Raw genomic sequence first — 21,678 nt, 5'->3', positions numbered from 1 at the left:
TCTTGTGGCCTCTGAATGCCTTAAAAATATTCTTTGGAAAATCCTCGCTTTGTGGACTTTGAATGGTCTTAAAGATTCTTTAAAAACATCTACATTTGTAAGACTTAAATTTCATTATAAAATTTTTTAAAAATTGTGAAGACCTCTTCGACATAGTCTCGGACTTCTAAAAGCTCCTCGTAATCGATTCAGATCTCCAGAAGTTCCTAAGAAGACACCTAAGGGACATCGACATTAATACGTAGTCCTATATGGAGCTCTTTCACAAATTCAGACCTCTAAAGACATCTCCAATATCAGCTCTGACCTCCAAGAGGAGCTCTTAGAGCTCTTCAGCATCAAATCGGACCTCTTTAAGCCCCTCATAATTATCTCAGTGCTCCAGGAGCAAATCTAAAAAATCTTACCAACAGAGCTTCTTATCATTAATTCGTATCTCTTATAAGCTCATCAACATATTTATTTTTTTTTTTTTGTCTTTAGAACTGTTGATCATAAATTCGGGCCTCCAAGGGCTCCTCGACGTCAATATGGTCTTTATAGATCTCCGTATCATGAATTCCGATCCTAAAGTCGCCCTCAAAATCAATTCGACCGCCTAAAGTTTCGTCAAAATTGCGCAAAACAATGCTAGGCAATAAAAATCCACGTTTGTAAAGCCTAAAATTTACTATTGAATTAAAAAAATCCGCGTGGAAGTCTTTCAAAACTTTGAAAAATCGGAGCCTTATTTGGGCTTCTAAATTTGTTTCTTCCCCTGTTCTTGTTGTTTAAAATTCAATAAAAAATTCCTTAATTTTTTTCACTTACCGTAAATAAACAGCTGGCAACACAAACGGCAGCCCATGAACCAACCCAATACCTCAGCACGGTACGTTCTTTTTCTGGGAAGAACATGGCATGGCAGGGAGCACCACAATGAAGTTTTTCCTGTAACGAAAAAAGAAGGCAAACAAGTGAAAAATCAATTATAAACAGCTCATTTTCATATGAAGAAGCACAATTTGAAATTCAAATTCAAAGACGCAATACCAAAGAAAATATTAGATACGCAATTTTCAATACCCCCACCACCAACCAACCAGCATCAACAGTTTCAAGGAGAACAAGAGCTCACGTAATTCTGTACCTGGATGGTTATTAAATAATGTGTCCTTGTTAAGATTGCTCCCCTTTTTTGCTTCCAAAGAAAACTACGAAGAATTTTTTAAATTCCATTTCATTCTGGAGGAGGCAAATACAGATTCTGTTTGTTGGACGAACGAATGAATGACTAACGAAATGTAGCTTTGCTGTGTGTGTCAAGGGAAAATGTCTAACATAAGAGCTCATTAAAATTTCAAATTTTCCATCATTGCAAAAAACAGAAACAGAAAAGAATCAAAGAACATGAACTGCGACAATAAACAAAAATGGTAAAGAGTGGGAGATAAAAGAAATGGAAAGTTATGGAAGAAGAAAAAAAAAACACGTAGAATACATAAAAACAAAATATGAAATGAAAAACATAACGATAACGAGAGGGTGTAACACAAGGTTTTTCCACACCGAGAAGAGTCAACATGACTTGGTCCATAAAGAGATGGAAACTAAAGCCACCCCCCATTAACACAGACTTCAAGACAAAAAAGGCATTAGAATCTGTTTTAAAGACAATCAGCCAGGCAAACAAACCTTGAGACACCTTCTAAAAGAGTGAGTATGAGGAAACAATAAAAAGCAATTTAACGATTTTTTTCTTTTCCTTTGTTATGGCATTGTCTTCTGCTCCAGTATTTACTTTTTTTATGAAACCTACGTACTCCACTCTTTTGTTCCTTTTTTCCTTGTAAAGGTATGAATGAAATGTAAACAGGTATTAAAAGAGATAAAAGCAAAGATTTGATATGGTTTTTAATAACCGTAAATAAAAGACAATCTAGATGTGAGGAGGATTAGTCGCAGAATGAAACAAAGAGGCAGAGTATTTTTATAAGGCATAAAACCACCTTAAAGACCTCGTTATGTAGTTTTGATAATCTAAAACGAATAATGTCTCATTCTAGGGATAGCCATTAAAAAGTTAAGATGACGATGAAATGCCCCCTCAGGGAATCCAAGGGTAAAAACCATTAATTTTTATTGAGAACAGAAATATATATGTTACCAAAAGCGCAATGGCGTTTGAGACCTCCTTAAATATTCTTTAGACAACCCACGTCTAGAAGCCTTTGAAGTCCATTCAAATAGTCTTTAGAAAATCCACACCTAGATCCTTTTGTAGTAGTCGCAAATAGTCTTTAGAAAATCCACGCCTAGAGGCCTCTGAAGTCCATTCAAATAATCTTTAGAAAATCCACGCCTAGAGGCCTTTGAAGTCCATTCAAATAATCTTTAGAAAATCCACGCCTAGAGGCCTTTGAAGTCCATTCAAATAATCTTTAGAAAATCCACGCCTAATGGCCTTTGAAGTCCATTCAAATAATCTTTAGAAAATCCACGCCTAGAGGCCTTTGAAGTCCATTCAAATAATCATTAAAAAATCCACGCCTAGATCCTTTGAAGTAGTCACAAATAGTCTCTAGAAAATCCACGCTAGATCCTTTTCAAGTAGTCGCAAATAGTCTTTAGAAAATCCACGCCTAGAGGCCTCTGAAGTCCATTCAAATAATCTTAAAAATCCACGCCTAGAGGCCTTTGAAGTCCATTCAAATAATCTTTAGAAAATCCACGCCTAGAGGCCTCTGAAGTCCATTCAAATAATCTTAAAAATCCACGCCTAGAGGCCTTTGAAGTCCATTCAAATAATCTTTAGAAAATCCACGCCTAGAGGCCTTTGAAGTCCATTCAAATAATCTTTAGAAAATCCACGCCTAGAGGCCTTTGAAGTCCATTCAAATAATCTTTAGAAAATCCACGCCTAGAGGCCTTTGAAGTCCATTCAAATAATCTTTAGAAAATCCACGCCTAGAGGCCTTTGAAGTCCATTCAAATAATCTTTAGAAAATCCACGCCTAGAGGCCTTTGAAGTCCATTCAAATAATCTTTAGAAAATCCACGCCTATAGGCCTTTGAAGTCCATTCAAATAATCATTAGAAAATCCACGCCTAGATCCTTTGAAGTAGTCACAAATAGTCTCTAGAAAATCCACGCTAGATCCTTTTGAAGTAGTCACAAATAGTCTTTAGAAAATCCACGCCTAGATCCTTTTGAAGTAGTCACAAATAGCCTTTAGAAAATCTACGCCTAGAGGCCGTTGAAGTCTGTCCAAACATTCTTTAGAAAATCCACGCCTAGAGGCCTTTGAAGTCTGTCCAAACATTCTTTAGAACATATACGCCTAGAGGCCTTTGAAGTCTGTCCAAACATTCTTTAGAAAATCCACGCCTAGAGGCCTTTGAAGGTTCACCAAATATTCTTTAGAAAATCCAGGCCTAGAGGCCTTTGAAGTCTGTCCAAATATTCTTTAGAAAATCCACGTCTAGAGGCCTTTGAAGTCTTTCCAAACATTCTTTAGAAAATCCACGCCTAGAGGCCTTTGAAGTCTGTCCAAATATTCTTTAGAAAATCCACGCCTAGAGGCCTTTGAAGTCTGTCCAAATATTCTTTAGAAAATCCACGCCTAGAGGCCTTTGAAGTCTGTCCAAATATTCTTTAGAAAATCCACGCCTAGAGGCCTTTGAAGTCTGTCCAAATATTCTTTAGAAAATCCACGCCTAGATGCTTTTGAAGTCTGTCCAAATATTCTTTAGAAAATCCACGCCTAGAGGCCTTTGAAGTCTGTCCAAATATTCTTTAGAAAATCCACGCCCAGAGGCCTTTGAAGTCCGTCAAAATATTCTTCAGAAAATCGATGCCTAGAGGCCTTTGAAGTCTGTCCAAATATTGTTTAGAAAATCCTCGCCTAGAGGCCTTTGAAGTCTGTCCAAATATTCTTTAGAAAATCCAGGCCTAGAGGCCTTTGAAGTCTTTCCAAATATTCTTTAGAAAATTCACGCCAAGAGGCCTTTTAAGTCCATCCAAATATTCTTTAGAAAATCCACGCCTAGAGGCCTTTGAAGTCCATCCAAATATTCTTTAGAAAATCCACGCCTAGAGGCCTTTGAAATCTGTCCAAATATTCTTTAGAAAATCCATACATAGAGGCCTTTGAAGATTCACCAAATATTCTGTAGAAAATCCACGCCTAGAGGCCTTTAAAGTCTGTCCAAATATGATTTAGAAAATCCACGCCTAGAGGCCTTTAAAGTCTGTCCAAATATTCTTTAGAAAATCCACGCCTAGAGGCCTTTAAAGTTTGTCCAAATATTCTTTAGAAAATCCACGCCTAGAGGCCTTTAAAGTCTGTCCAAATATTCTTTAGAAAATCCACGCCTAGAAGCCTTTGAAGTCTGTCCAAATATTCTTTAGAAAATCCATGCCTACATGCCTTAGAAGTCTGTCCAAATATTCTTTAGAAAATCCACGCCTACATGCCTTAGAAGTCTGTTCAAATATTCTTTAGAAAATCCACGCCTACATGCCTTAGAAGTCTGTCCAAATCTTATTTAGAAAATCCAGGCCTAAAAGCCTTTGAAGTCTGCCCAAATATTCTTTAGAGGATCCACGCCTAGAGGCCTTTGAAGTCTGTCCAAATATTCTTTAGAAAATCCACGCCTAGAGGCCTTTGAAGTCTGTCCAAATATTCTTTAGAAAATCCACGCCTAGAGGCCTTTGAAGTCTGTCCAAATATTCTTTAGAGGATCCACGCCTAGAGGCCTTTGAAGCCTGTCCAAATATTCTTTAGAAAATCCACGCCTAGAGGCCTTTGAAGTCTGTCCAAATATTCTTTGGAAAATCCACGCCTAAAGGCCTTTGAAGTCTGTCCAAATATTCTTTAGAAAATCCACGCCTAGAGGCCTTTGAAGTCTGGCCAAATATTCTTTAGAAAATCCACGCTTGGAGGCTTTTAAAACCTCCTTACTGTCCATCCCGAAACTGGGAATAGCGTTCACACTATCCAAAAATTAACTTTAAATGCAAAGATGTCAAGATTGTGTGTTTAAATTGTTTTAATATACACAAGACATGTTCCCAAAAGTAAACAGCACTTCAAAATAAATATTTTGCAGAAAAACTTGTTTAGAGAGCTCTACAAACTCTGCTCCTTTGCATATTTTGTTAACGCCTTAAATATTTCATGTCGCTTTTGTGAAAAAAGTGTGAAATTATTCAAGTGCAATTTTTTCACTTTTCATTTTGTCACACCTCTCTACTTAAAAAAAGTGTTTTGTAGGTCTCGTACAGGGAATATTCTTGTTGCCATCTTCTTCTTCTACCTACCCAAACAATTGTTGAAACCAAAAATTAAGGTGAAGGGAAACAAGCAGAACAATGAATTCCTTGCACAATTTACTTCATAGTATTTGTTGTTGAGGTGCAAGGAGGATGGTGCAACATAAAATGTTTTGTAGCGGCAACAGTCAGAAAACAATCATTCTGATTTCTTTTCCATTCTTCCCAAAAGACTACCTGCTTGTCTGTCTGCTTGCCTAAATCCGTACTTGTCTTTCATTAAACCACCAAGGAGTGATCTGAGACTGAAAGGGGTTTTGCCTCTGATTGAGTGAATGACGGACTGTGACGAAGACGACGGCAAAGGGCATCATCATGCAAAGCAATGTGTTTTGCCAGCAGTTGTGCCGAGAGTGCCACAAAACATTTTTGACAAGTTGCTAAGGTTGTTGTTGTTCTTGCTGTTTTGTCATGTTCCTCAAGCTGCTGCTATTGCTGATTTTGATTTTTGCTTTGTCTTTTTCTCGACAAGAGCATGAATGTCCCCAAGGGGAATTGTTCTCTGCGTGTGTGTGCGAGTGGATAATAGTATGGTGTGATGTGCAGAATGTTAAACGTGCGTGTTACACAAAACAATAACGACCGACAACGAGAACAACAACAACACCAATTGCTCTTCTTATTGAGCACTAACTGACAACGAAAACCAACTCTTCTCAACTCAACTCTCAATGTCTGGCAAACATTAAAAGGCGGCACACCAATGAACCAGAGGGTTGTTTAGTCGATTTGATTCGTTCTCATTTTAAATGGCTTAGTACCTTTAACGCTCGCATCGCCAGACCAGCAATCATCAATGAATGCCCAGGCGGCAAACAAAAGTGCCATGTTGTCACATTTCACCCATGCAACAAACACTTTAGAAAGAGCAAGGCAAAGGGAGGACACGCAAGTAGGAAGAAATTTGATTGGATAAAAGTGCATAGATGGGCAAAATTTCTCTTAAATAGAATTTAAGGGAAAATTAGAACGGGGTTTTTGTTAAAATTTCTTTGCCTTTTTAATTTTTTTTTTAAACACAGACGGTATCTTAACAAGTCCAAAAAACTATTATATTAAAAACAAATTTGCAAAATTACTCGTAAATGTTTATTTATGTTGAAACAACGAAAAAGAGAAACAAAACATAGCAACGCTGGCGTGCAAGAAAGCCCATCTATGATAAAAGTGTAACAATTTTCAAGTTTTTGGCGGCAAATAATTTCGCAGCGGCGGCAGCAGCACAAGTGTAAGGCTAATTAAATTAATTTTATTTTTAGCTGACAAGTGCAATAAAATATGCAATTTAATTTTTAGTGGTCCTTTGGGAATTAAACTATGGAAATGTAAGCAGTTTTGCATTTTTTGCTATGGAAATAAAATTAAATAAATTTAAAAACAATTCTGTTATTATATTGGTTACCAATTGCCAATAATGCAAAATCAGCAGAACCAACACAATATCGCTGAAGGTCAGAATGAACCAACTGCAAATTAGTCTAAAGGAACAAAAAACATTGTTCCACAACATCCCATACGGGACAAGGGAGACTTCTCTCATATCAATGAGTGCACCCCGATTCATATTTAGCTCAATGATATGGGACCTACTGTTTATCGCCGAGTCCGAACGGCGTGTCCTAAGACACCACTTGTGGAGAAGTTTTTCAAGGCTGAAATACTCAGGAAATGTCGCCAACATTACTGAGGGGTATTTTGCCACCGTTGAAAAATGTTTGATGTTGTTTGGCCGGGGAATTGAACCCCCGACCTTATGCGTGCAAGGCGGGCGTGCATACCATTGCACCACGGTGGCACAATTAGTCTAAAGGACCCTTCTTAAATAACTCTTTAAGAAATAGATTGAGAGACGTTTATCACGGATGAAGGCGTCATTCACCAAACTGGCATATTTGCATTTAAAGTTAAATGAAGTTATTTCAAAATTGGCAAGATAAATGTTCTTTTGAAGAAGTGTGAAGACGTATTATTTTCTTTAATATATTCTTCGGAAATTTTAGCGGTATTATTAACTACAGACATGAAGTAAGTATCTTTGAGCGTATTGATAGATTTAATTTCAGTGACTTTGAGTATAGGACGTAGGGGATGGAAGATACCAAGCAACGGTCCTGACCGGTTTTAACATGGCAAAGCCCAGGATTTATCTTGGTCCCTCTTTCATCCCAAGTGGACACTGACCTCCCCGTGGTGTCACCTGGGGAACTGCCTTTAACTCCCGTTAAAGGTAGTGAGCTAACATGTGCTGCGCGTTCACCCATAAGAACGTTAAAAACTTGGGTTTGGGCGTCGGGTTAGTAACCCTCCCCTAGAAAAAACAGCCTACTATGAAAAAAAAACGAAAGAAAAGAAAAACAAACCCCTCTAAAGTTGACGAACCCCGCAAACGTTTTAAGGACCATGATCTGCGAATCTGCACCTGGAATATTCGCACTCTTTATAGAGAAGGTGCAGTCTTCGCATTGGCAGACGTATTTGAAAAGTACAAGGCCGATATTACTGCCATACAGGAAATACGATGGTTTGGGAAAGGCGTCACAACAACACTTAAAGGTGACGCACTGTATTATAGCTGCCATGACACAAAGCATGAGTTTGGTTGCGGTTTTGTTGTTGGTCAGAGGTTAAAACATCTGGTCTCCAGCTTCACCCCAGTGAATGAAAGACTTGCTGCAATTCGAATAAAAGCTAAATTCTTCAACATCAGCTTTATTTGCGTTCATGCTCCCACTGAAGAAAAGGACGAACAGACAAAAGATATATTGTACGAGCGCTTAGAAGAAACATATGACCGTAGCCCTGCCCATGACGTTAAAATCATTCTAGGCGATTTTAATGCCGAAATTGGAAAGGAGAATATCTTTGGCCCAACAGTCGGGAAATTCAGTCTCCACAGTGAAACATCTGACAATGGCATGAGGCTGATAGACTTTCAGCTGCAAAAAACATGGTAGTTAGCAGTACCAGATTTAATCATCTCGATATTCATAAGGGCACCTGGCTGTCTCCAGATCAGAAAACAAGAAATCAAATTGATCATGTTGTGATAGATGGGAGACATTCATCGAGCGTTGTTGGATGTACGATCGTTCTGAGGAGCAAACATAGACTCGGACCATTACCTAGTTGCAGCAAAGGTACGCACCCACGAAACACGACACAACACGAAAGTTAGACATCGGTAAGCTGCAATCACAACAGATAGCCACAGCATATTCCACTCAACTAACCCAATTGCTTAATCAAAGCACTCCTCATCCCGATAACATATCAGCGCAATGGCAAAGTATTGCCCACTCCATGCAAACAGCCGCAAGATCCACACTTGGATACCAGAGACCTCCACCAAGGAATCCATGGTATGATGAGGAGTGTCGTGCTGCTACCGAATAGAAAAATGTGGCATATAGGGCTACTTTACAATCCGTAGCGCACGAGAGAGATACAGGGAGAAAAGGAGAGAGGAGAAACGTCTTTTCCGCAGGAAAAAGAGAGAGATGGAAAAGCGGGAGTGTGAAAAAATCGAGATGTACAGGAGCCAGAATGAAGTGCGAAAATTCTACCAAAGAGTCAAGCATCAAACTGATGGCTTTGGTACAGGCAGAGAGACCAGCAAGGTAATTTGGTAACTGATACAGATAGTGTACTCAGGATATGGAAAGAACATTTTTCAAACCTGTTGGTATCAAGCGAAGACGACGAAGATACCACAAATCCAATCCCAGAAAATGGTATTGAATGTATACCGCCCAGCCAAGATGAGGTAAGGACAGCAATAAATCGGCTGAAGAATAATAAGGCAGCAGGGACCGATGGCTTACCAGCCGAGCTGTTCAAAACCGGAGGCTACACGCTGATATGATGTATTCATCAGCTAGTTAGCACCATCTGGCAGGAAGAACGAATACCCGACGATTGGAACCTGAGTATCCTGTGCCCCGTCCACAAGAAGGGAGATAAGACTGTATGCTCTAACTATAGAGGCATAAGTCTACTCCCTATTGCCTACAAGATCGTCTCAGGGATATTGTGCGAACGACTAAAGCCAATGGTCAACGAGATAATTGGACCATACCAATGCGGCTTTAGACCTGGAAAGTCCACCATTGACCAGATATTTACCCTGCGGCAAATCCTGGAGAAGACCCAAGAGATGCAGATCGACACCTACCACCTTTTTGTCGATTATAAAGCAGCCTTCGACAGCCCGCAGCGTTCAAAGGTATTCCAAGCCATTTCTGTCTGCCATCAGACTGCTAATTCAAGTACATCAAAAAATTTTTAGATCCTCAATCATATAACAACCTCAAATCATCGACTCTAACTCCACTGGAAAAAGATTTCAATCGTTGCTGAAAATAAATCCCCCATTGTTCTTTTTAGCCGATTATGGTGACGCTAATGGCTAGCAAACCAAACGTGTTGCCAAGTACACGACAAACGTTGGCCGTTGATAAGATTCATCTGTTTTCCAAAGGTTGTGTATATTGTTTTCCATTTGTTTGGCCATGAAACAGACAAACCGCCACAATATCAGGGTTACTTTAATATTAATCTCTCATGGGGGAGTAATTTCGTGGGACACACAAACACAAGAAGAGCCTTCAACCATCATACATTGGCGGTAGACGCAGAAAATAACCAACAACATTTTATACTGACAACATTGAGCTTTAGCTGGGTAATGCCTTCAAGGAAAAGGAAGGACTCTCGTTAAAACATAAAGTATATCTCTGAACCAGGCTGTCGGCATTGTATTTAACGTAAGCCAAAATGCAAAAAGACGACTTTACACTATTTAACTTCAATTTGTGTTGTAGTTGAGGATGAACTTATTTTTCCAACGCTCAGGGGTTGCTTTACATGGCGACCATTTTGCTCTTGCCACACTGAGGAGGCTGTTGGTTATCTTTTGGGTTTCTTTCGTTGCTTTATGGTTTTTAGCCTGTGGGTTTTGTTGTTGTTGCTGTAACGATTGTCTGTTTCTAACTTTGTTGCCGCCTTTGTTGTTGTTGTTTTGGCCATGGTCAGAATGTGTTAAAAGACAGATGCAAAGTAAAGCAACAACAAAAACCATTATCCGATTGTTTTATATTTTAAGAAAAATGTTCCTTGAGGTATTCATTCTCTAAAGAGGAAGATATATTTAAAAGTGTTTTCGTTTTTGAAATATTTTCCACAACAATGGTGTGCCCTTTTTCCAGGGTTAGCCTTCGGCTAAAATATGTTCTTCATTTAGTTTTCGTTTTTGAAATAAATGATGATGATGATATTTTTGGGTAGATTGGAGGAGGCTGGACCATATAGTTGAAAATGAACATGGAACAATGTGTCGATATCTTAAGAAATTAATGACAGTCATGTCAGAATAGAGACTAAAGAAACTAAAGATTGTTAAAGTTATTTTAATGGGTCGAATAATTAAAAATATCGATAAGATATTTTTAGCCCACTTTTAAAGTCACCTTAAGCCTATTATAGTAATTTATGCTCATGATGAGATGCAGTATTTCGTCCAGAAAAGGTGCTGAGAGGCAGCTTTTCGTCTAGAAAAGGTGCTGAGAGGCAGCTTTTCGTCTAGAAAAGGTGCTGAGAGGCAGCTTTTCGTCTAGAAAAGGTGCTGAGAGGCAGCTTTTCGTCTAGAAAAGGTGCTGAGAGGCAGCTTTTCGTCTAGAAAAGGTGCTGAGAGGCAGCTTTTCGTCTAGAAAAGGTGCTGAGAGGCAGCTTTTCGTCTAGAAAAGGTGCTGAGAGGCAGCTTTTCGTCTAGAAAAGGTGCTGAGAGGCAGCTTTTCGTCTAGAAAAGGTGCTGAGAGGCAGCTTTTCGTCTAGAAAAGGTGCTGAGAGGCAGCTTTTCGTCTAGAAAAGGTGCTGAGAGGCAGCTTTTCGTTTAGAAAAGGTGCTGAGAGGCAGCTTTTCGTTTAGAAAAGGTGCTGAGAGGCAGCTTTTCGTTTAGAAAAGGTGCTGAGAGGCAGCTTTTCGTTTAGAAAAGGTGCTGAGAGGCAGCTTTTCGTCTAGAAAAGGTGCTGAGAGGCAGCTTTTCGTCTAGAAAAGGTGCTGAGAGGCAGCTTTTCGTCTAGAAAAGGTGCTGAGAGGCAGCTTTTCGTCTAGAAAAGGTGCTGAGAGGCAGCTTTTCGTCTAGAAAAGGTGCTGAGAGGCAGCTTTTCGTCTAGAAAAGGTGCTGAGAGGCAGCTTTTCGTCTAGAAAAGGTGCTGAGAGGCAGCTTTTCGTCTAGAAAAGGTGCTGAGAGGCAGCTTTTCGTCTAGAAATGGTGCTGAGAGGCAGCTTTTCGTCTAGAAATGGTGCTGAGAGGCAGCTTTTCGTCTAGAAATGGTGCTGAGAGGCAGCTTTTCGTCTAGAAATGGTGCTGAGAGGCAGCTTTTCGTCTAGAAATGGTGCTGAGAGGCAGCTTTTCGTCTAGAAATGGTGCTGAGAGGCAGCTTTTCGTCTAGAAATGGTGCTGAGAGGCAGCTTTTCGTCTAGAAATGGTGCTGAGAGGCAGCTTTTCGTCTAGAAATGGTGCTGAGAGGCAGCTTTTCGTCTAGAAATGGTGCTGAGAGGCAGCTTTTCGTCTAGAAATGGTGCTGAGAGGCAGCTTTTCGTCTAGAAATGGTGCTGAGAGGCAGCTTTTCGTCTAGAAATGGTGCTGAGAGGCAGCTTTTCGTCTAGAAATGGTGCTGAGAGGCAGCTTTTCGTCTAGAAATGGTGCTGAGAGGCAGCTTTTCGTCTAGAAATGGTGCTGAGAGGCAGCTTTTCGTCTAGAAATGGTGCTGAGAGGCAGCTTTTCGTCTAGAAATGGTGCTGAGAGGCAGCTTTTCGTCTAGAAATGGTGCTGAGAGGCAGCTTTTCGTCTAGAAATGGTGCTGAGAGGCAGCTTTTCGTCTAGAAATGGTGCTGAGAGGCAGCTTTTCGTCTAGAAATGGTGCTGAGGGCAGCTTTTCGTCTAGAAATGGTGCTGAGAGGCAGCTTTTCGTCTAGAAATGGTGCTGAGAGGCAGCTTTTCGTCTAGAAATGGTGCTGAGAGGCAGCTTTTCGTCTAGAAATGGTGCTGAGAGGCAGCTTTTCGTCTAGAAATGGTGCTGAGAGGCAGCTTTTCGTCTAGAAATGGTGCTGAGAGGCAGCTTTTCGTCTAGAAATGGTGCTGAGAGGCAGCTTTTCGTCTAGAAATGGTGCTGAGAGGCAGCTTTTCGTCTAGAAATGGTGCTGAGAGGCAGCTTTTCGTCTAGAAATGGTGCTGAGAGGCAGCTTTTCGTCTAGAAATGGTGCTGAGAGGCAGCTTTTCGTCTAGAAATGGTGCTGAGAGGCAGCTTTTCGTCTAGAAATGGTGCTGAGAGGCAGCTTTTCGTCTAGAAATGGTGCTGAGAGGCAGCTTTTCGTCTAGAAATGGTGCTGAGAGGCAGCTTTTCGTCTAGAAATGGTGCTGAGAGGCAGCTTTTCGTCTAGAAATGGTGCTGGGAGGCAGCTTTTCTTCTAGAAATGGTGCTGAGAGGCAGCTTTTCGTCTTGAAATGGTGCTGAGAGGCAGCTTTTCGTCTTGAAATGGTGCTGAGAGGCAGCTTTTCGTCTAGAAATGGTGCTGAGAGGCAGCTTTTCGTCTAGAAATGGTGCTGAGAGGCAGCTTTTCGTCTAGAAATGGTGCTGAGAGGCAGCTTTTCGTCTAGAAATGGTGCTGAGAGGCAGCTTTTCGTCTAGAAATGGTGCTGAGAGGCAGCTTTTCGTCTAGAAATGGTGCTGAGAGGCAGCTTTTCTTCTAGAAATGGTGCTGAGAGGCAGCTTTTCTTCTAGAAATGGTGCTGAGAGGCAGCTTTTCGTCTAGAAATGGTGCTGAGAGGCAGCTTTTCGTCTAGAAATGGTGCTGAGAGGCAGCTTTTCGTCTAGAAATGGTGCTGAGAGGCAGCTTTTCGTCTAGAAATGGTGCTGAGAGGCAGCTTTTCGTCTAGAAATGGTGCTGAGAGGCAGCTTTTCGTCTAGAAATGGTGCTGAGAGGCAGCTTTTCGTCTAGAAATGGTGCTGAGAGGCAGCTTTTCGTCTAGAAATGGTGCTGAGAGGCAGCTTTTCGTCTAGAAATGGTGCTGAGAGGCAGCTTTTCGTCTAGAAATGGTGCTGAGAGGCAGCTTTTCGTCTAGAAATGGTGCTGAGAGGCAGCTTTTCGTCTAGAAATGGTGCTGAGAGGCAGCTTTTCGTCTAGAAATGGTGCTGAGAGGCAGCTTTTCGTCTAGAAATGGTGCTGAGAGGCAGCTTTTCGTCTAGAAATGGTGCTGAGAGGCAGCTTTTCGTCTAGAAATGGTGCTGAGAGGCAGCTTTTCGTCTAGAAAAGGTGCTGAGAGGCAGCTTTTCGTCTAGAAATGGTGCTGAGAGGCAGCTTTTCGTCTAGAAATGGTGCTGAGAGGCAGCTTTTCGTCTAGAAATGGTGCTGAGAGGCAGCTTTTCGTCTAGAAATGGTGCTGAGAGGCAGCTTTTCGTCTAGAAATGGTGCTGAGAGGCAGCTTTTCGTCTAGAAATGGTGCTGAGAGGCAGCTTTTCGTCTAGAAATGGTGCTGAGAGGCAGCTTTTCGTCTAGAAATGGTGCTGAGAGGCAGCTTTTCGTCTAGAAATGGTGCTGAGAGGCAGCTTTTCGTCTAGAAATGGTGCTGAGAGGCAGCTTTTCGTCTAGAAATGGTGCTGAGAGGCAGCTTTTCGTCTAGAAATGGTGCTGAGAGGCAGCTTTTCGTCTAGAAATGGTGCTGAGAGGCAGCTTTTCGTCTAGAAATGGTGCTGAGAGGCAGCTTTTCGTCTAGAAATGGTGCTGAGAGGCAGCTTTTCGTCTAGAAATGGTGCTGAGAGGCAGCTTTTCGTCTAGAAATGGTGCTGAGAGGCAGCTTTTCGTCTAGAAATGGTGCTGAGAGGCAGCTTTTCGTCTAGAAATGGTGCTGAGAGGCAGCTTTTCGTCTAGAAATGGTGCTGAGAGGCAGCTTTTCGTCTAGAAATGGTGCTGAGAGGCAGCTTTTCGTCTAGAAATGGTGCTGAGAGGCAGCTTTTCGTATAGAAATGGTGCTGAGAGGCAGCTTTTCGTCTAGAAATGGTGCTGAGAGGCAGCTTTTCGTATAGAAATGGTGCTGAGAGGCAGCTTTTCGTATAGAAATGGTGCTGAGAGGCAGCTTTTCGTATAGAAATGGTGCTGAGAGGCAGCTTTTCGTATAGAAATGGTGCTGAGAGGCAGCTTTTCGTATAGAAATGGTGCTGAGAGGCAGCTTTTCGTATAGAAATGGTGCTGAGAGGCAGCTTTTCGTATAGAAATGGTGCTGAGAGGCAGCTTTTCGCCTAGAAATGGTGCTGAGAGGCAGCTTTTCGCCTAGAAATGGTGCTGAGAGGCAGCTTTTCGCCTAGAAATGGTGCTGAGAGGCAGCTTTTCGCCTAGAAATGGTGCTGAGAGGCAGCTTTTCGCCTAGAAATGGTGCTGAGAGGCAGCTTTTCGTCTAGAAATGGTGCTGAGAGGCAGCTTTTCGTCTAGAAATGGTGCTGAGAGGCAGCTTTTCGTCTAGAAATGGTGCTGAGAGGCAGCTTTTCGTCTAGAAATGGTGCTGAGAGGCAGCTTTTCGTCTAGAAATGGTGCTGAGAGGCAGCTTTTCGTCTAGAAATGGTGCTGAGAGGCAGCTTTTCGTCTAGAAATGGTGCTGAGAGGCAGCTTTTCGTCTAGAAATGGTGCTGAGCGGCAGCTTTTCGTCTAGAAATGGTGCTGAGCGGCAGCTTTTCGTCTAGAAATGGTGCTGAGCGGCAGCTTTTCGTCTAGAAATGGTGCTGAGAGGCAGCTTTTCGTCTAGAAATGGTGCTGAGAGGCAGCTTTTCGTCTAGAAATGGTGCTGAGAGGCAGCTTTTCGTCTAGAAATGGTGCTGAGAGGCAGCTTTTCGTCTAGAAATGGTGCTGAGAGGCAGCTTTTCGTCTAGAAATGGTGCTGAGAGGCAGCTTTTCGTCTAGAAATGGTGCTGAGAGGCAGCTTTTCGTCTAGAAATGGTGCTGAGAGGCAGCATTTCGTCTAGAAATGGTGCTGAGCGGCAGCTTTTCGTCTAGAAATGGTGCTGAGAGGCAGCTTTTCGTCTAGAAATGGTGCTGAGAGGCAGCTTTTCGTCTAGAAATGGTGCTGAGAGGCAGCTTTTCGTCTAGAAATGGTGCTGAGAGGCAGCTTTTCGTCTAGAAATGGTGCTGAGAGGCAGCTTTTCGTCTAGAAATGGTGCTGAGAGGCAGCTTTTCGTCTAGAAATGGTGCTGAGAGGCAGCTTTTCGTCTAGAAATGGTGCTGAGAGGCAGCTTTTCGTCTAGAAATGGTGCTGAGAGGCAGCTTTTCGTCTAGAAATGGTGCTGAGAGGCAGCTTTTCGTCTAGAAATGGTGCTGAGAGGCAGCTTTTCGTCTAGAAATGGTGCTGAGAGGCAGCTTTTCGTCTAGAAATGGTGCTGAGAGGCAGCTTTTCGTCTAGAAATGGTGCTGAGAGGCAGCTTTTCGTCTAGAAATGGTGCTGAGAGGCAGCTTTTCGTCTAGAAATGGTGCTGAGAGGCAGCTTTTCGTCTAGAAATGGTGCTGAGAGGCTTTTTATAGAAAAGGTGCTGAGAGGCAGATTTCGTCTAGATATGGTGCTTAGAGGCAGCTTTGCCGTTATCATTTTGCCTGTAGAAAAGTTGCCGTTAGGCACCGTTAGCGAGAGGCAGCTTTTCGTCTAGAAAAGGTGCTGAGAGAAGCAGCTTTTCGTCTAGAAAAGGTGCTGAGAGAGGCAGCTTTTCGTCTAGAAAAGGTGCTGAGAGAAGCAGCTTTTCGTCTAGAAAAGGTGCTGAGAGGCAGCTTTTCGTCTAGAAAAGGTGCTGAGAGAAGCAGCTTTTCGTCTAGAAAAGGTGCTAAGAGAAGCAGCTTTTCGTCTAGAAATGGTGCTGAGAGGCAGCTTTTCGTATAGAAATGGTGCTGAGAGGCAGCTTTTCGTATAGAAATGGTGCTGAGAGGCAGCTTTTCGTATAGAAATGGTGCTGAGAGGCAGCTTTTCGTATAGAAAAGGTGCTGAGAGAAGCAGCTTTTCGTCTAGAAAAGGTGCTGAGAGAAGCAGCTTTTCGTCTAGAAATGGTGCTGAGAGGCAGCTTTTCGTATAGAAATGGTGCTGAGAGGCAGCTTTTCATCTAGAAAATGTGCTGAGAGGCAGCCGTTTGGCCATTTTTCGTAGAGAAAAGTTGCCGTTAGGCCATTTTTTCCTATAGAAAAGTTGCCGTTAGACCACTTTTCCTATAGAAAAGTTGCCGTTAGGCACCGTTAGCGAGGGGCAAATTTTCGTATAGCGAGTTGTAGGTATACAACCTTTTGCTTTTTCTCCCACTGTTCATTACAATTTTTATTCCTTCCGTTTTTTTTTTACTCGTTAAATTCCCGAACAGCCTTTATTATTTGTTAAGATCAAACAAAAATACTGAATACCATTTAGCGAACCTTTTGATGTGGTTCAAATTTATCTTTAATAAATTAAATCAGTTTAAGGCGAACAAAAGGGAATAAGTCCTCGCCGGACTGTCTTGTTGCGAACACGCTGCCGGAAGACATGATGCCAAAAAAGGAGTTACCCGTAAAATGGCTTTTAAAATTATTGTTGCCTGAAAATCAACAGCTTTTTGTGAATGCCACACATTGACTATAAACGAGCCTTCACTTTAAATAGGTACTGGCTGGTCTGGTTGGCTGACTGTTGCCAAGAGTTCCCTTTTGAAAGATGGACAGGATGGTTTTGTTTTTATTTTTTTCTTTTTGCTGTCGATTTTGAAGTCAGTCATTCAAAAATGTTACGTAGGTTGTTGGTAACCTCCTTTCCCTACGCCTTCGACTGTTCCAGCCTCATCACTCACTCAGTGAATGACGGACTGACTGTCTGTGTGTATGTCTGCGTTGTATACCGGCCTTTGGGCACAATTATTTATTGTTTGGCCATATAATAAAAGTAGAAGTTGAAACAATGCTCTTTATCTTCCAAACTCTGACTATGCCGAACATCAACAGAGCATTGCTGTGGTTTGCTGTGTATTTTGTATATTTGCGTTCTCTGAATTCACTAAACCTGAGTCCGTGTGTGTGTGTGGATGCGAAATGCTTGGATGCGGTCCATTGTATGGCAGTATTGTATTGCTCCACTGCAGTTGGGCTATTGTGCTTCGCACAGGTTTGGGATTTCTGTGGCGGCCAGCATTGTTTTTATATCGTTTGAGTTTCAAATGTAAAATTCTACCGCACCAAAGAAAACGCCAGGAACAAAAGCACACAAAAATGTAAAACGAAACAAAATAATACGAACTCCACTAAATGTAGTCGGTGGAACCACAACGCCTGCCTTCTGGCACCCCCAGCAACACAGCCACCACCACCACTGCCACCTTCGACAAGATTAAAGCAAATTTGTTAAATTTGTAATTCAACTGATAGAGACAAAAGCCGTTTTGTTGTTGCTGTTGTTGTTCCTTGTGGAAATATTCGCCAGTTTAGCGCGCCGAGATTATGGAAAACTTGTGTTTAAAGTTTTGTAGTTCGATACGAGCGAAATATGTGTTATGGCTTATAAATTGTTTTCAGATAACAATGCCCCGGGCAGGTAAGAAGAAAAATACTGTGAACGTGAAACTTTTTTTCGCTCTGTAGCTCTAACTTAAAATATGCATAATTAATAATTGTAATAATGACACTGAACATACTTATTCCATAAAGATTAAGATTGTTATCCAACTGACACAGCTGAGAACTACAAGGCAACTTTTGACCTAAAAACAAACACACACTGCAAGTGTGATAGAGGTTGATTGTCGGACTTAAAACAGAGATATGCAACTTGCAGCTGATAGTTTACACTTCACTTGAATTCGCAACTAAGTTGATATCAGAATTAATATTTAAGGTTAGGAAGGAATGTTATGAATATTTGCAGGAATGACAAAAATCTCCCACTCCGCAAAATTTCTCTCGAAAACTTGCCTCACAGCAACTCTTCTAGGCAGATGCCATCAGCCACTTTTCTATACGAAAAGCGGCATCTCAGTAACCTTTCTAAAAGAAAAGCTGCCTCTCAGTAACTTTTCTAAAGGAAAAGTTGGCTCTCATCAACTTATCTTCGCGAAAAGTTGCCTCTCGTCAACTCTCTGCACCTTTTCTATACGAAAAGCTGCCTCTCTGGCACCTTTTCTATACGAAAAGCTGCCTCCCTGGCACCTCTTCTATACGAAAAGCTGCCTCTCTGGCACCTTTTCTATACGAAAAGCTGCCTCTCTGGCACCTTTTCTATACGAAAAGCTACCTCTCTGGCACCTCTTCTATACGAAAAGCTGCCTCTCTGGCACCTTTTCTATACGAAAAGCTGCCTCTCTGGCACCTTTTCTATACGAAAAGCTGCCTCTCTGGCACCTTTTCTATACGAAAAGCTGCCTCTCTGGCACCTTTTCTATACGAAAAGCTGCCTCTCTGGCACCTTTTCTATACGAAAAGCTGCCTCTCTGGCACCTTTTCTATACGAAAAGCTGCCTCTCTGGCACCTTTTCTATACGAAAAGCTGCCTCTCTGGCAGCTATACGAAAAGCTGCCTCTCTGGCACCTTTTCTATACGAAAAGCTGCCTCTCTGGCACCTTTTCTATACGAAAAGCTGACTCTCTGGCACCTTTTCTATACGAAAAGCTGCCTCTCTGGCACCTTTTCTATACGAAAAGCTGCCTCTCTGGCACCTTTTCTATACGAAAAGCTGCCTCTCTGGCACCTTTTCTATACGAAAAGCTGCCTCTCTGGCACCTTTTCTATACGAAAAGCTGCCTCTCTGGCACCTTTTCTATACGAAAAGCTGCCTCTCTGGCACCTTTTCTATGAGAAAAGCTGCCTCTCTGGCACCTTTTCTATGAGAAAAGCTGCCTCTCTGGCACCTTTTCTATGAGAAAAGCTGCCTCTCACCACCTTTTCTATGAGAAAAGCTACCTCTCACCAACTTTTCTATGAGAAAAGCTTCCTCTCACCACCTTTTCTATGAGAAAAGCTGCCTCTCACCACCTTTTCTATGAGAAAAGCTGCCTCTCACCACCTTTTCTATGAGAAAAGCTGCCTCTCACCACCTTTTCTATGAGAAAAGCTGCCTCTCACCACCTTTTCTATGAGAAAGCTGCCTCTCACCACCTTTTCTATGAGAAAAGCTGCCTCTCACCACCTTTTCTATGAGAAAAGCTGCCTCTCACCACCTTTTCTATGAGAAAAGCTGCCTCTCACCACCTTTTCTATGAGAAAAGCTGCCTCTCACCACCTTTTCTATGAGAAAAGCTGCCTCTCACCACCTTTTCTATGAGAAAAGCTGCCTCTCACCACCTTTTCTATGAGAAAAGCTGCCTCTCACCACCTTTTCTATGAGAAAAGCTGCCTTTACCACCTTTTCTATGAGAAAAGCTGCCTCTCAGCACCATTTTAGACGAAAAACTGCATCTCAGCACCTATTCTAGACGAAAAGCTGCCTCTCACCACCAATTTTAGACGAAAAGCTGTCACTTAACTCATTTTCGAAACGAAATGCTGTCTCTCACTACCTTTTCTAGACGAAGAACTGTCTCTCATCATATTTCCTATACAAAAATCAACCTGGATATACAAAAATGTTATTAAAAAAGTTGGTCAATCCTTCAGTTGATGGTCCCTTCTCATATGCAGCTAGTCTTGAGTGGCGCCTTAACCTTTCGTTTACAACTGCATATCCCGTTACATTCATTTATTTTAAGTGCGTGTAAATCGCTTAGCAAACATTCTTATCGCCTCTTTAAGTACCTCTTCGTTTTTGGCAGATGACCCCCTTTGGAGTTTTGATAAACTACCAATTGATTTGTAACAATTATGTTCATTTAAATTATCACGAAACATTCACTTGCAACCCGGCAACAGTCTATCGGATGGATAGACGGACGTTAGGAGGATGAGGTAAAAACTTCCTCCCTGTTAAGCAGTGGCCGTAAAACATGACACTATCTAAGCCATAGAAGCATTCGCCAAAGATAACGTGATTTTGGCACCTGCCTGCTTGTGTGAGTGTGCGCGCGGATGCTGGCTGGCTGGCTGGCATAGCAGCATCATCAAATTGGTCCACAATGTCCGTTAGTACATCATGAGTGTCTGGTTAGCTCGTTTCTTTGCCTACAACAACATGGAATGCATGTCGTACACGTAACCATAATTATTTCGGTCATGTCTGTCGGACAGTTTTCCCAACTATCGTACATAGTGTGCCTTGTGGCCTTCGAAGAGCGCACACACACAGTGTTTGGAGAGAATACTACCATTAGAAAAACATTATTCACATAAATGGACATTTCACGAAGAAAACTACTCTAACCACCAACCGACCACTGTCGTCCTGGCTGTAAATGAAAATTCCATCTATAAATAATCAAGCAAACGAACCTCATGCTGAGCAAATAAATAAAAAACGATACATCTCCAGTTTCCAGTAATGCAAAGATGTGTTTCAGTTCTCGTTTTTTGTTTGTTTTCAAATGTGCTTCGATATTCACATTGTCGTTCTAAATGTTCTTTGCCTAAGCATAACTTGTTTTAACATTTCTTCTTGCGATTCGTCGTTGCTTTATGCTGGCCATAATTTAAACTGTAAAAATGTCTTCCTACATTCTACTTAGCATAGCTTCTTCCTCTGCTTCTGCTATCTATCTATCTGTTTGGCTTCAATGTTATCAGTTGCTATTGAATTTATTTTCATGCAAACCAATTTTGACACTTAAATTCCTTGAATTACAACATTCAAAGAAAGACTCCCAAAAGACAAACGACGGACACAAAGAAGACATTTGAGAAAAATTGAAACTCTTATTTAACAGCATAGTTATTATCCTCCATTAGACATGGACTCCAGCTGTGAATGCCTCTGCAATACTAGTTCCAACTACCAGCATAGTTTAGAGTTTTGTTTTAGTAGCCTTTTGAGAAAACAAAAGGTTTGGACAAATACCTAACTCAATGGGATCGGACCACACACACAAATATTTTCCAACAAAGAAAAGGTTGACAAATTTATTTGGGTTTCCGGTTGAAAATATTAGAATGGAAATGGTCATTGGAAAATGCATTATAAATTAACATTGAATTTAAATTAAAAGAATTTATGAAAAAGACAGTTTTTCATATAGAGAAGATGGTGAGAGGCAGCTTTTCTCACAGAAAAGGTGGTGAGAGGCAGCTTTTCTCACAGAAAAGGTGGTGAGAGGCAGCTTTTCTCACAGAAAAGGTGGTGAGAGGCAGCTTTTCTCACAGAAAAGGTGGTGAGAGGCAGCTTTTCTCATAGAAAATGTGGTGAGAGGCAGCTTTTCTCATAGAAAAGGTGGTGAGAGGCAGCTTTTCTCATAGA

General features: G+C 41.6%; 1 protein-coding gene across 2 annotated transcripts in view; it reads right to left on the bottom strand.

Moving 5' to 3' along the window:
• Positions 1–21,678, bottom strand: part of fz (frizzled class receptor) — a 320,654-nt gene that overhangs the window by 207,333 nt on the left and 91,643 nt on the right. For both annotated transcript variants that reach the window (XM_073981433.1, XM_073981432.1), the window contains exon 3: positions 811–930. In XM_073981433.1, the coding sequence (XP_073837534.1) occupies positions 811–930 (120 nt within the window). The remainder of the gene's footprint in view (positions 1–810; positions 931–21,678) is intronic.

Source organism: Musca autumnalis, unplaced genomic scaffold, assembly GCF_047663935.1.
Source record: "Musca autumnalis isolate F117 unplaced genomic scaffold, ASM4766393v1 scaffold_4, whole genome shotgun sequence".
NCBI lineage: Eukaryota > Metazoa > Arthropoda > Insecta > Diptera > Muscidae > Musca > Musca autumnalis.
The sequence above is the reverse complement of the archived record's forward strand: the minus strand, read 5'-3'. Positions and strand labels throughout refer to the sequence as shown.